This window comes from Drosophila arizonae, chromosome X (assembly GCF_054131065.1).
Source record: "Drosophila arizonae isolate 15081-1271.41 chromosome X, UAZ_ARI_1.0, whole genome shotgun sequence".
Lineage (NCBI taxonomy): Eukaryota > Metazoa > Arthropoda > Insecta > Diptera > Drosophilidae > Drosophila > Drosophila arizonae.
The window spans coordinates 833,339-847,356 of NC_142927.1; the positions used below are offsets into that span (position 1 = coordinate 833,339).

The window sequence follows — 14,018 nt, forward strand, 5'->3', positions numbered from 1 at the left end:
ACTGCCTCTTAATATCATCTAATCCGATATAAACTCATGTATGCATTCATCAAGAGGTAAGGAAATCATATCAAAAATTTGTTGGTTTTTTACAAAACTCTTTATTTTCTTTGTATATCAATTAAATTTTTTTCGTGACTTATTTACGACTTAAACATTTAATATATATTTGTGGATATAATCTGTCTTGCGCAATGTTCGTAGGTGTATATAGAACAGGAAAAAAAAAATAGCTAGTCGTGCATACACATACATATTTATATTCATTTATATGTGTCCGCGTCGATATATCATAATAGTGAAGTCGTAAAATATTGAAATATATTTATATATGTATCTCTCATTGTTCATGTAGAGTAAATATGTCACCAGTCATACATACTTCGATCTATGACAAGCAGAGAGATGTACAAAGCTCGTACGGTTCGATAATATATATTTTCATATAGACTTCCAGTTGCTCATTAAGTATTGATACATCAGTCGAGTCCGCAATTGGGGAATCATCGATATAGATATATATAAATATATATATTGTTAGATAAGATGAATTTACAAGGGTGAACTCCGATTCACTTTACTTATATTAAGAAATAGTCATCCATGTCAAAGATCATCATCATCATCCCCCTTCGCCTTCTCCCTCTCGCCTGCAGGTTGAGCAGCAGCCTTGGGTCGACTCTAATCGTCGCTTTCCTCGAATGTGGGACTGCTCGGCGAATACGCCGGACTCGTCGGACTGTAGTGCGAGGGCGCTGTCGGCGAGTACATGGGCGAAGTGGGCGAATAGTTTCGCGCTGTCGGCGTGTACGTGGGCGACGTGGGTGAATATTTGGTGCTGCTCGGAGAATAGATGGACATGTTGGGGGAATAGCGTGGACTTGTCGCTGAATATGTGGATCCTGTCGGACTGTACTGGTTCGACGGCGAGTGCTGCGGCGAACTGGGCGAATACAGCGGCGAAGTAGGTGAATATTTGGGCGAGGCTGGCGAATATTGTGGCGAGCCTGGCGTGTACTGCGGCGAACCTGGCGAGCCGTCGTATGACGGCGAGGGCGGCGAATACGTTGGCGATGTCGGCGAATATTTGACGCCTGTCTGTGAGTAGGCCGGCGATGCCGGCGAGTAATGCGGCGACGCCGAGTAGTTGGGCGACGTCGGCGAATACGAAGGCGTGACGGGCGTGTAGTTCGGCGAAGTCGGCGAGTACGAAGGCGATGTCGGTGAGTAACAGGGCGACGTGGGCGAGTACGATGGACTTGACGGCGAATATGAGGGCGACATTGGTGAATAAGACGGTGAATTGGGCGAGTAATTTGACGAGCTCGGCGAATATGCATTGCCAGGCGAATACATATTGCTGCCGCTTCCCGCAAACGACGGGCTCGACTGGAAATTCGACGTGGGGGAGTACACAGGCGACGTGGGCGAATAGCCCGACGACGAAGGCGAATATCCCGTCGATTGTGGGTTGAAGTTGGGCGTGGTCGAGGCGTACCTCGGACTTGTGGACGCATAAAGCGGCGATGTGGGCGAATAATTGGGGCTCGATGGCGAATAATTCGGTGAGGCGCCGCCCGGCGACGAAGCCGTGTAATTCGGCGACGTGGGCGAATAAGATGGAGAAACGCTGGGCGAAGCGGGGAAATACGGCGACATCGAAGGGCCTGGCGAACTGGGCGATGAGCCCGGATGTGCCGGCGACCAGCTGGGCGACATGCCAGAGGCGTCTGAAGCGGCCGAGGGCGAGAAACTGGGTCCACCCGGTGTCATGGCGCTTACTGCAAATACACACAGAGAAAGAGAAAGAGAAAGAGAGAGTGGGATAAGTATATAACATAGAGCGAGAGCGCGAGAGTGCGAGAGCGAGAAAGGGAGTGAATTAACACTTACCATGCCCGGATGGCGAAAAGTAACGGGGTGTATGGCAATTCACCCATGGCGTCATTGGCGGCGTCATACTTGGCGTGGAGCCACCGCCCATAAAGATGGCAGCACCGCCCAGCATGCTGCTGCCCAGAGAATTGGGAATCTCAATGCCAAAGCGACACTTCTCCGCGTCCAGCAGCAGATCAAAGCAACCAGTGCCCATTTTGGGCAATTGGCCCATTATGATATTCTCGGAGACACCACGCATAGGATCGGTCTCGGCGTGCGCAGCTGCATCCATCAACACGTCCACAGTTTCTTCGAAGGAGCAACGCATAAGGGCGCCCGTATCCTGCCGATTGATGCCGTGGCGCGTGATGGCCATCAAGTGGCCCTTGGCCGTCATCACGTCGCAAAGCAGGGCCAGATGACGATAGTTCACGTAGAGGCCATAAAACTGTAGCACAGCGTTCATCTCCTTCTCCACGGACTTTCGCACAGCTTCAATGCCCAGCACTTGGAAGATTTCGCAAATATCATTGGAGGATGTGCGTATGGGATCGACATCTCGCTCCGACAGCACCTTCATCATCGACGTGCCATCCGTTTCCAGCAGCCATTCGCCGATGGCCTTGAACTCGCCCGTCTCGGTGATGACGATTCGCTTCTTGCTGTCCGTCTGGGGCAGATGCATATAGACCTTGCCGATCGCCTCAATGCCCTGCAGTGTCATGTCGGAGAGCATGTTGGCCTCGATGCAGCGGAGGAACATGTCGTCCTCCATTTTGTCGACTGCCTCGTCCTCGTCCTGGAACTTGTTCTCCTCGTTGTTCATGATGCGGATGCGCAGCACCAGCTTGTCCGCATTGTCGTCATTGAAGATGCAGTTCAGATCCTCGCCGAAGCCAACATTGATCTTCTCGGCAATCTGTTCCATGGTCAGTTTCTTATCCGTCATGCGCTTGCGGTCGAGCTCGATGCGCAGCAGCCAGGGCGAAATGCGCGTCGGATCAAAGTCGGGCATTTCATAGTAGACATTGACGAACTCCTGATCCTCCGCAATGACCGTCCGCTGCGGGTCTGGATCGTAGTAAATGGCCGTGTTGGCTGTTACCTTACGCAGCGTCGTATGCTCCAGACGGCACAGCACGTTCTTTGCCTTCTCCGCGTCGCGAGCGGCGCCGCCGGTAAGGAAAACTGTGAGAGACGGCGCCTTTGGCTTCTTCGATATGTTGATAATCTCCTTGAGACGCGGTACGCCCAGGGTTACGTTCTTCGAGGACACACCAGCGAAATGGAAAGTGTTCAGTGTCATCTGCGTGGCCGGTTCGCCCAAGCTCTGAGCAGCCAAGGCGCCCACCATTTCGCCAGGATTTGCCTGGGCCTGCTGGAAGCGTGTCTCGATCTCACCGATCAACCACTCGAATGCCTCGGTCGACAGGCGGAACTCCTCGGAGACGTACTTCGTGCACAATGTCGAGCGGATGAGGCACTGGAAGAGCAGCGTGGCGTTCTCGTTGGCCTGCTTGGAGATGCGATCGTTGCCCGTGACAATGACACAGCGTTCCAGCAATCCCTTCACGCCTCTGATCACACGCATCGGCGACAGATCCGTGGGCAGGCGTTTGTTGATGTGAAAGATCTTCTGCACATTCCAGATCATGCGCTGCAGGTTGCACGGCAGCACCACCTTGGAGTCGCCATTGGGAAAGATGGTGCGAAGGTTTTCGCGATCGCTGACGAGGCGATCCCATTCGGACTCCAACTCCTGGATGGCATCGCTGCTGTCCGTCATCTCTTTGATGACGTCGTCTGTGAACACCTTGCGCATGTACCGCTCATTGGACCAATCGAATTTGAAGCGCTTCTCAAAGACCTTATTGGACAGCTTCACAGTGGGCATATTTTGGAACTCGACCAGCTCGCCACAGAGGCCGTCCTCGCCGTAACGCAGCTGAATCAGCTGTCCGACCGAGTTACGCACGGTGCCATCGTAGTTGACCATCACAGACTCCATAGCCTTGATGAGACGACGCTGGATGTAGCCAGTTTCAGCTGTCTTCACAGCCGTATCAATCAAACCTTCTCTGCCGCCCATGGCGTGGAAGTAGAACTCGGACGGTGTCAGGCCGGCCAGATACGAGTTCTCCACAAAGCCCCTAGACTCTGGACCATAATCATCCTTGATGAAATGCGGCAGAGTGCGCTTGCGGAAGCCATATGGTATGCGCTTGCCCTCCACGTTCTGCTGGCCCACACAAGCAATGACCTAGACATGGATACAAAAGGCGTATTAGATCTATGCAAAGATGGAAGAGTCTCTCGCCGCTGTGTTTACCTGTGAGATGTTAATGTTGGAGCCCTTCGAGCCGGACACCACCATCGCCTTTAGATTGTTGTATTCCGTGAGGGACTTCTTGGCCGATCCACCAGTCTTGTCACGAGCATCGTTCAATATGCGATTCACTTTGTTCTCGAAGGTCTGTCGCAGCGTATTGCCGGGCGTTGGCTCCAGCTCCATGTTGTGGGCCTTTTGAATGACGTTGATGACATCGTCCTTGGCCTTCTTGATGGCCATTTGGATTTCGTTGTAGGTCTGCGGATCGGCGATGGTGTCGCCGATGCCAATGCTGTGGCCCTCGAGCAGCAGCCAGTTGTTGATCACCGTTTGGATGTTGCCGTAGAAGCGTCCGGCAATGTCGTGACCCAATTCAAGGAAACAAATATGCAACAGGGAGCCGGCTGACGTGCCGAGCGTCTTCTTGCAGAGAATGCCCATGATGAGGTCGCCATGCTCTACCATGACCTTTGTGTCACCGGGCGATATCCACTTGTAGGGTCCATCGTCCTCCTCGTCTGGATGCGTTGAGTGCGTGCGTATCATGTTCACGTTGCCGGGTATGATCAATGAGAAGATCTGTTTGCCTGTCCACAGTGGACGCGGCTTCAATATGCACGGCTGCGGCATCTTGCCATCCCACGTGGGCAGGAACATCAGCAGATTCATCACCTGCTCCCGCGTGATGAACACATCACGTTTCGTCATCTTACGGACGGCGGTCAGTGTATCCTGCACAATGCCCATGACGGGTTTGTTGGCCTGTGGCGTAATAATCTGTCGCGGTGTTATGTGAATATTCTCGACTTCAGCGCGCGTTTCCATGGATTGGGGAACATGGAGATTCATCTCGTCGCCGTCAAAATCGGCATTGTAGGGCGATGTGCAGGACAAATTCATGCGGAACGTGGACCAGGGCAACACCTTCACTCTGTGACCCATCATACTCATCTTGTGCAGCGTCGGCTGGCGATTGAAGATGACCAGGTCGTCGTCTCGCAAGTGTCGCTCCACCTTGTAGCCGCACTGCAAATGGAGGTCCGAGGACTTTGGGTGGAAACGCAAATCGATACGCTCTCCGTTGTCGCGCACAATGTATTTGGCGCCCGGATATTGCGAATTGCCGCGACGCACGAGCTCCTGCATGCGATCGATGTTGAATGGAGTCACCAGCTCCGGGAAGGTTAGGTTTTGTGCTATCGAACGTGGCACACCGACCTGGTCAATGCGCAAATTGGGATCGGGCGTGATGACAGTTCGTGCAGAGAAATCCACACGCTTTCCCATCAAATTACCACGAATACGTCCCTCCTTGCCCTTGAGACGTGCCTTGATCGCTTTCAGCGGCTTGCCCGACTTCTGCATCGCGCGCGGCATGCCGGGCATATCGTTGTCGACCAGCGTCGCCACGTGGAACTGCAGCATCTTTATATTCTCCTGTATGACATGAGCCGCAGCGCCGCTTGCCTCATTCTTGCGCAGCTCATTGTTGGCCTTGATGATGTCGGCCAACTTGTGGGTCAAATCGTCCTGGTTCTTGGCTGCACCGAACATAACTACAGCCGGGCGGACGGCTAGAGGAGGCACTGGCAGCACGGTGACAATCATCCAATCGGGTCGAGCATACTTTGGGTCCATGCCCAGTATGAAGCACTCTTCGTCGGTAATATGCTTGAGGATCTCCCAGACACGCTCCGCGGAGACGATGATCTTCTTCTCCTGCGAGTCCTCGTTGACGTGTTTCCATTCGGCCGTCAAGTCCAGGCCAGTGCGCCGGATCGATGGCTGATAGTGACCGCAGCCACCGTGGCCGGGCTTCTTGTTCGGATCCACTTGCTGATTGTCTTTGGTCATGTCCATATCCTCGCCGCCCTCGCAAATCGTTTTGCCTTTGCACAGGTCGTAGACGTAAGCCAAGCGTTTCCGTGGCTGACCCTTTGATTTCATGACAATCTCCTTGATCTTGGGATTGTGTGGAGAGACTAACATCTTGGAGCAATAGAAACAAACGCAGCGCAGGATTTTGATGGTCTTCGTTATGAAGCCGATGTGAAAGACGGGTTTAGCTAAATCAATGTGCCCAAAATGTCCCGGACACTCGGTCATATTGCCCGCGCACGTCTGACAGCGCGACGTCCGATCTATCACACCCTGGCGTGGATCCATCAAGCCGCCTAGCTTCGGCCGACCGCCTTCCAGGGTCTCAGCGAACTGAACGCCGCCCTCCGTCACGGACATTCGGCGCTAAAGTTGAGCAAGAATGTAAAGCATTAGACTAGATCCCGCCGAGAGAAAGATAAATAGCTAAGAAACCTGACGGTTATAGGACTGGAAAGGTAAAAGTTGCTGAATAGCTCAAAGATAATCCAAAGATCCTATATTCTGTATTACTGTACTCCTACCCATTGTTGCATTTGCTTTTAGTATTTACTCAATAAACTACTGTTTGTAGTAATTCCCCCATTATTCATAAAAAAGGGAAAATTAATGTATTAGTACTCGTGATAAAAAACAGACGCGGGATATGTGGGCTAGTCAAGAGATCAAAATATATATGAAGTACATTGAGTCGGACGGCTGTTAGTCAGTGTATTACATACGTATGCATAATCAGAGAATTGGAGAGAATGTTCAGGAATTCTAATTTGACTTGAATTTAGGATAAGGACAGGGGATTCAGTTTTGGCGCTTCCATCGCTAGCTAAGTGAATCATTGGCCAGCTGTAGCTTGATAATTCGACAATGACAATTGATTTTCAATATGGCGTCGATTTCACATTTTGCATTCGACCTTTTTTTCAATTTGCGGCTACTTACTATTTCATCAGGTGATAAAATGCCGAACTGCACGCGTTTCACCTGGCGCAACGGCGCCTTCGAATCCGTCGTGGTGCTCATATTGCCTTGTTGCGGGAAACTCTTTCAAGTGTCGCGATTTTCCGCAACTGTGAAAAACTGCTGAAAAATGTTTTGCACGCGTGACAAAGCCAGCGAGCGTACAGCGTAAATAGTCACACGCGTCTTGTTTTGGCGGCGATAAATTTAAAATAAATGTTGGTGGTTGTTTGTTGTGTGTTCAGCGCATGTTTTACAATCCTAACATTACAACTGAACGCTCGAAATGGACTTTTGTGCTATATCCGCGGTTTTCCACTTGCAGACGCGAGGCAACGCAGTCCGTACAGCGCACTAAAAAAATTATAGTGGGGGCTCAGTTTCGTTACCAATGCAACTCTGCATTTTTCCTTCTCTTTGTGCGATAGTGCTTATCGATGGCAATTTTCGCGAAAAAAAAAAACAGCTTACAAAATGTAGACGTTTATTTTATCTCTTCTCAAGTCACAATTATTTTTTGGCTTTCTAGAGTTGAAACTGCAATTAGTGAGAGAAGAAAAGCAATTAGCACTATCTGTGCTGCTAACGATATTTGAGTGACGATATTTAGTGTTGAAGTGTCATTAATAATTATAAGCAGTGCTATCTAACGATAAAGTTTGATTTTCAATGATTTTTGACTAATCTTGTAACTTGTAATTGCTACCACTGGTCAGTGTTAGCTACATAATTTAAATCTCAATCAGGTAAACGTAACTATCGCTTTCCTACGCGGTATATGCAACGAAGCGATAGTTACACGAAACGTGCTGATATATCGCTTGTGCCATAACTTTCACAACTTACGGTTACGACAACAATAAAAAAATAATCAAAATAAGCAAAAAGGTTAAACAATGAGCGGAGCCGGCTCTGCCGTAGATGCAGTCGCTGCGGAAAAGAAGCGCAAATTTCGCATTCAAGGTAAATGAAGAAACAAACCAATTGAATTGATGCTCACTTAACGATGTTATTAAGCGGCTGCATTCATGGGCCTCGTCGGTGGAATTTCTGCGTTGTTTGGATTCTCTCGCACGCTGGCCACGGCCAAGAAGTCGGACAGCAAAGTACTCCAGCAGCAAGCCACCAAACAAGGCATGATTCTCATGGACGAAGGCACAACGCTGGCAATGCGAGCCCTTGGCTGGGGCACATTGTATGCTGTATTGGGTACCGGAGCATTTTGCTACGGATTCTGGAAGCTGAGTGGTGCCAAGGATGTAACTATTTCACTAGTGATGAATCATCATTATATGGCATTTACATTTGTAATGTCTTGCAGTTCGACGAGTTTCGCTTGAAGATGGGCAACGCTTTGCCGCGAATTAGTAAAGATGAGCCAGCTAACAGTCGCACGGACTTTGAAAGCCTTACAGATCTGATGAAATATCTGGCTGCCTGGAACAAGGAGTAAACCCATACACACACACAAACATTGTAGAATAAATGCCAATTGTAAAACTCATATTTTATTATTTGAAATGTATACTCGATTTGCACGAAGGCATAATTTCAGCAACCGCCTGATTATCCAAATATTTTAAGCTCAGCATATCAATACATCGTTACAACCATCGCGGACCAAGGAATAGATATCGATAGACAATCATACACTAGGAGGATAAACATCGATGATTTTCAGTTATATTACAATTTGAAGTACATATAGAAGCGTGACTATCGCTAAACGTATGCGTCGCATACGGTATCTCTATATATTTCATTTTCTTATGGAAATTTCATTAGCCAAGGCTTCAGATATGCAATTCTGTTGTTTTTGTAGTTCATCGAACTGGCAGCAATTCTTTAAATTCTCCTGCAGGTCCTGCATCATTTCAAATTGCCTAATAAACGCATTGCCATCATCCATAAAGCTACTAAAGCCCCGTATGAAATTCTGCAAATTTGGTCCTTTACTCAGATATGCTTGCTGCTCCTCGCTTGGCTTGTATTCGGATTCTACAGCCTTCCCTTCATCTTGTTTTTGCAAAATTTTGGTGGTAAAGGATTCCCACAGTTGTTTCTCCTGCGCAACGCTCGCGACATAAGCATCCACATCTGTGCTGGCGCATTCGCAAGTGGATTCAGCTACAAAAGCAAATATAGTTTACAAAATTGAAATCAAAAGCAATTTATTTTGATATACCATCAGCTAGGTCGAGTGTTGTATTGAATATGCTTCTCTTCTCATCGTAGACCGGTTTCGATGTTATTGTCTTGTGCAGCTTGTCCACAGCATCGTCCACGTCAATATCCGATATATCATCCACATCACTCAAGTACACAGAAGGTGGATTTTCGCTCTTTTCCCGCACTATTGATATATTTGATTCCGCTTCCATTTTCAAAATAAGACGCCAAGAGTTGCAACAGGAGTAAGGTAGCGCAAAGGATGGGCAGTGCGACTATGACGTCACAAAACGAGAGTTGAGCGTCATGGGTGACACGAATAGGCGCGAAAATGCAGTGAACAAAAACGATAGATTAAGTTATACTGTATAGATTATATATAAATATAAAATAATAAGAGACTGCATTACTTTTTTTTAATACGAATTAGGCCCTTGTTGCATCGGGTCACTGACCAGAGTGTGTTCTCTGGTTCGTGATCGGGTCTTATGTGACAGTGATCACCATTTTACAGCACTGACACGCAGTTGGCTTTGCTTTTTAAATTGAAGATGACAAAAATTGATGCAATTAGGCAAACAAGTTCGGCAAGTCGACATGAGAACAGACAGAAATTATATACTAAAAAAAAAAAAGATTCGTAACTTTTTGATAAAAGATTATTATTTTTTTTGTTTTGTTTTGTTTTTTGTTTTTTTTTTTTTGTTTTGCCAAATTCAAACAAATCTCATCGCAATTGTCTCTTTAGGAAAGAAAACCAATCGATAAATATTATTTATATTCAACGGTTCGCAGCACTGAAACAGAGCGGGCTTTTCGTTTAGCGTTTGAAAAGTGAAACCGGATAAAATCCAGTAGTCGCTGTCTGAATTGTATATTTTGTTGTATTCGGAGCAGTTGTGTGGGGCTCACTTGAAACAGTGCTTTCACAAAAACAGAGGCGTGCTCCGAAATTTCGAAATTCTAGAAATAAGAACATTTTCTTCACAAATTTCCGTGTGGCCGCGATAAAATATTTTCAAACCGTGCAAAAAAAAAAAAAAAAGAAGACAAAATAACCAAAACTACCGTAAATATTGCTTTATATTCATATAGGTGTACAAAGAAATTTTGGAAGATGATTTACGAATTGCTTATAATGACTGTTGGCTGGCTCTATCCAGCATTCGCTACATATAATTGCCTCAATGGGAATCTTCGGTCTCAAGTACCGTGGATGAAATATTGGATCGTGTTTGGTTTATTCAACGCGTTCCACTATTTCACCGCCTATCTGGAGCCGTGGGTGCCCTGCCTGAGCGGCTTCAAGCTGTTCGTACTCTGCTGGCTGTTGCCCAACGTCGGCAGCGGCTGCCAACTGATTTACGACGAGGTCGTCGATCCGCTGCTGAAGAGAAACAAGCAGGCGATCACCCTGACTGTGGACGGCATCTCCACCGTGAGCAGCTCAATGATGCGTGAGCTGGTCAAGATGATATACCACCTGATGGTGGACGTGGTCGAGCAGTGCTGGCTAATGACCCGGAATGCCAACGACATCAATGTGACGCCACGTCTGCAGACGGCCATCAATGAGGTGATTGGCGAGTTGCGTGCGGCCCGACAGGCAGCCATATTTATGCCTGGATCGCTACCGCAGGCCGTGCATCTGCCACTGGAGGGGGGGACCCTGTCAATAGCTGGCGGTCCAAGCGCCTTTCGTGCAGCTGCTGCTTCCGAGGATTTGCCCAATGATCTGTCCTCGCTGAGCGTTCTGCTGGCCGAGTCTCTCGCAGCAGAGCGCATGCAGCTGCTGCAGTTGATCGATAGCCAGATGCATCTGGTGTCCAGTGAGCAGACCTTAGCAATTACTATGCCGGAGCGTCCGCTCAAGCCAAAGCGTGGTAAGCGCAAGAGCCTGGATGCCGCCGAAGCTGCTCGAAGGGCCCAGCAGTTGGAGCAGGAGCTGGATGTAGAACGGGCCTACCAAGAATACTGCGAAGCAGCCCAGGAACGCGAGCATGAGCACGAGCACGAGCACGAACAACGCGGAGGCGAGAAAGTAGCTGAACAACATTGATAGCCCTTCACATAGTTTTCTGCGTCTTTAACGAGTTTCTTAAGGATTTCAAAAACAAGTAAAATAAAATATTTAAAAAATAACTTAAGCTGTTGATGTGTGCTGGCGAGGATGGGTCTGAAGCCGCCGGCGCAGGCGTGGGTACTGCTAGGCAGCCGACTTTCGCTCCATGTCCCGGTCCCGGTCCTTGATCCGTTCCTTCTCCCGCTCTCGCTCCCGCTTCACAGTGGGCAAGCGCGTCCAGATGTAGCCGCCCGATCTCTGGTAGTCATCCACGTCGGGCAGTGGGAAGGGCGTGGTGCAGTCGTAGTAGTAGTTGCTAGGCGCGTGCATCACGAACTCCAGATAGCAGAGCTTGCGCGACAGCTCTTCATCGGGGCCTGGAATCGAGGAGAAAATTTAGTTTGCTTTTACGCTAAGAGATTGAGATTGGGAATCAGGGATCCGCTTACCTATTAGGTAGGTGGCTGGGTCGAAGCCCTCCTGAGGGTCGGGACTATCCTGCGTGGGTATCAGCCAGGTGAGGAACGCCGACTTCTCGCAGTAGGCATCCACGAGCAGTCCCCGGATCTGGGCGTAGTAGACGCTCCGTTGGCTGTCCACTATGCTCACAATGTCGCCAATCTGCATGTAGCTGCCCTTGTAGAAGACACTCTTGACGTACTGCATCGAGGCCTGGACTCGCGGCGTCTTCTGCGCCGGCCGCTTGAACAGGGAGCGCCGATTCCTTGCTCCGCCTCCACTCGCACCTCCAGCGGAGCCGCCTGCAACGCCGCCCAAGCCCGCCTTGCCGTGCGTCTTGCCTGCACCACCTGCATTCAGCGCATAGCCTGAGCCTGCACCAGCCCCAGCTCCACCTCCATTTAGCTGTCCATTGTGGTGGCTGCTGGCGCCCGCTGCGCCGCCATTTGGATTGCTGTTGCGGCCTTGGAGCTTTGCTTTGAAACGTGTGCTCCGCGTGCTCTTGCGCAACCTTTTGATTATTGTGGGTGAACGAGCGCCATTTAGACTGCTTCTGGTGACTTTGGTTGGCCGAGCGGGGGCGTGGCAAGTCGTCGCCATCTTGGACGAACTCAGATTCAAGTCGCCCTCTGTTTCCATCTCAACTGTAGCAGTAGCACTTGCAGCCACTGCCGCTGCTTCCTCTTCCAGCTTTGTTTCCGTGTTGATTGGCTGCGTCTCAGACCCTAGGGTGGGCTGCTCCGCCTGGAAAGTCTTTTGCTCCCCTTTGCCCGGCTGCTCGGGCTTGTTTGGCTGCAGCTGCTGGTCTTTTGGTTTTGCTTTAGACCCTTTGCCATTGCCTGCTTTCTGCTCCACCTCGTCCAGGTCATTTAGTATCTCTGCAGTGGTTAAATCCGCATCAGTTTCCATTTTAACAATTGGATCCGTTCCTTTTGCTCCAATTTCCACGACTGTAAAATTCTCTCTTTGCGACAGTTTCGAGCCGGCACCTGTCTGTACACTCTCCTTCTGGCATTTGTTTATCAGCGCCTCGCAATCAAGTGCTGTTGCCATTGTTTTAACTTAGCAACACATATAAACACCTTTAGTCTTCAGAAATGATTTGTTTATTTAAAAATTTCAATTCGTTTACTTCTCTGCAAACGCCAATGTTATGCTCAACTGGACTGGTAATGCTCAAATGAGCTGTTAATGCAGCTTTTGGCATTAACAGTGCCATTTTGAGTAAGGCACAATTGTAATTGTTTTATAAAAGCTTGCTTAAGGGTAATAGTAGAATATCTGCGTGTTTTTTGCTTTTTAAATTGTAGTTGCGTGAAAAAAGTCAAGAATCTAGTAATGTAATTGATATCCAGTGGAAAGTAAGTGCCGCTGTAGCTAACGCATTTTTGCGTCACTTGCTGTGCCGCGTTAATAGCATTGCGCTGTTTGCGGTTAACAGTCTGTTATTTGCTGAGAATCGGGATCAAATTGGAGTGCAAATAATTAGTCAAAATATAACTTGTACTACTAATGTATGTAAATTGTACTTTTGAAATGCTTTCATTTGTATATTTTATTAGCTTTACCGTGCTTATACAGCGTTAAAGCGGCACTGTTAACGCAATTCGGCTACTTGCGCAGCTGGCTGAGTCGATGACCGTACGCAAGCTGCGCTTATCGTTATCGAACAAGAATCGAGAGCAAGTGCGGGCATCACTCCACCTATCATTGTATATTCTGTTTTATAGCTGACAGGTCGTGTGCGCAGAATCCGTCGGTGTAATTTGAACTTTTTTTTAGTGCGCGCGTGCCACGATTTACTATTGCACACACATACACGCACACATACATACACAGTCACAAAACAAACACAAATATTTGGTATTTTTTTTGCAAGTGCGCGATTTAATAATTTAATTTTTTATTTCTATACCTAACTGTGAATACACACACACACACTGGCATATACATATATGCACAGTGAGAGTTTTTTACAACTGCAAAAACATCAACAACAGCAACGAAACGCATGAAATGTAGAAAAGCAGAATTCTTCTAATGTGTGTGACGAAGTGACGTAGAAAGCAGAGAGAAGAAGACAAAAAAAACATAGTTCAACCACGAATACATATACAAACACCGTAACGCATACAAAGAAAGTAATTTAAAATACAAACGTGGACAATAACAGCGACAGCGACAGAGGCAGAGGCAGAGACTGAAGCAGCGGCACAAGCAGAGGGGAGCGCAACAGTTGGCTGGAACAAGGGAGCAGCAAACGGCAACAACAATAACAACAGCAAG

The 14,018-nt window shown here is 48.3% G+C and overlaps 6 protein-coding genes across 7 annotated transcripts in view; 3 read left to right on the plus strand and 3 right to left on the minus strand.

The window, feature by feature from the left end:
* Window positions 1-77: 77 nt before the first annotated feature.
* On the minus strand, window positions 78-7,556 carry Polr2A (RNA polymerase II subunit RpII215). The gene is made up of 4 exons (XM_018015442.2): window positions 7,025-7,556; window positions 4,208-6,451; window positions 1,894-4,138; window positions 78-1,781 (listed from the first exon to the last, which is right to left on the minus strand). The coding sequence occupies exons 1-4, from the start codon at window positions 7,103-7,105 to the stop codon at window positions 682-684; spliced, it is 5,670 nt and encodes a 1,889-aa protein (XP_017870931.1). The 5' UTR covers window positions 7,106-7,556; the 3' UTR covers window positions 78-681.
* A 167-nt stretch (window positions 7,557-7,723) lies between these two features.
* Window positions 7,724-8,546, plus strand: LOC108619124 (transmembrane protein 242). The gene is made up of 3 exons (XM_018015473.2): window positions 7,724-8,005; window positions 8,060-8,301; window positions 8,364-8,546. Exons 1-3 carry the CDS (start codon window positions 7,939-7,941, stop codon window positions 8,493-8,495), a joined length of 441 nt encoding a protein of 146 aa, XP_017870962.1. The 5' UTR covers window positions 7,724-7,938; the 3' UTR covers window positions 8,496-8,546.
* Window positions 8,525-9,758, minus strand: Kmn1 (kinetochore Mis12-Ndc80 network component 1). The gene is made up of 3 exons (XM_018015472.2): window positions 9,622-9,758; window positions 9,228-9,486; window positions 8,525-9,169 (listed from the first exon to the last, which is right to left on the minus strand). Exons 2-3 carry the CDS (start codon window positions 9,421-9,423, stop codon window positions 8,802-8,804), a joined length of 564 nt encoding a protein of 187 aa, XP_017870961.1. The 5' UTR covers window positions 9,424-9,486; window positions 9,622-9,758; the 3' UTR covers window positions 8,525-8,801.
* Window positions 9,759-9,797: 39 nt separating this feature from the next.
* On the plus strand, window positions 9,798-11,353 carry Reepl1 (Receptor accessory protein like 1). The gene has a single exon (XM_018015466.2). The coding sequence runs from the start codon at window positions 10,329-10,331 to the stop codon at window positions 11,268-11,270; it is 942 nt and encodes a 313-aa protein (XP_017870955.1). The 5' UTR covers window positions 9,798-10,328; the 3' UTR covers window positions 11,271-11,353.
* On the minus strand, window positions 11,283-12,925 carry LOC108619119 (uncharacterized). Its single transcript, XM_018015465.2, has 2 exons — window positions 11,723-12,925; window positions 11,283-11,650 (listed from the first exon to the last, which is right to left on the minus strand). Exons 1-2 carry the CDS (start codon window positions 12,783-12,785, stop codon window positions 11,418-11,420), a joined length of 1,296 nt encoding a protein of 431 aa, XP_017870954.1. The 5' UTR covers window positions 12,786-12,925; the 3' UTR covers window positions 11,283-11,417.
* A 489-nt stretch (window positions 12,926-13,414) lies between these two features.
* The window catches only part of Myo10A (unconventional myosin 10A), a 40,531-nt gene continuing 39,927 nt past the window's right edge, over window positions 13,415-14,018 (plus strand). The window contains exon 1 of one of the 2 annotated variants that reach the window (XM_089474988.1): window positions 13,415-14,017. The gene's annotated coding sequence lies outside the window, so the exon portion shown is untranslated. The remainder of the gene's footprint in view (window position 14,018) is intronic. The other variant, XM_018015440.2, reaches the window with a different exon arrangement.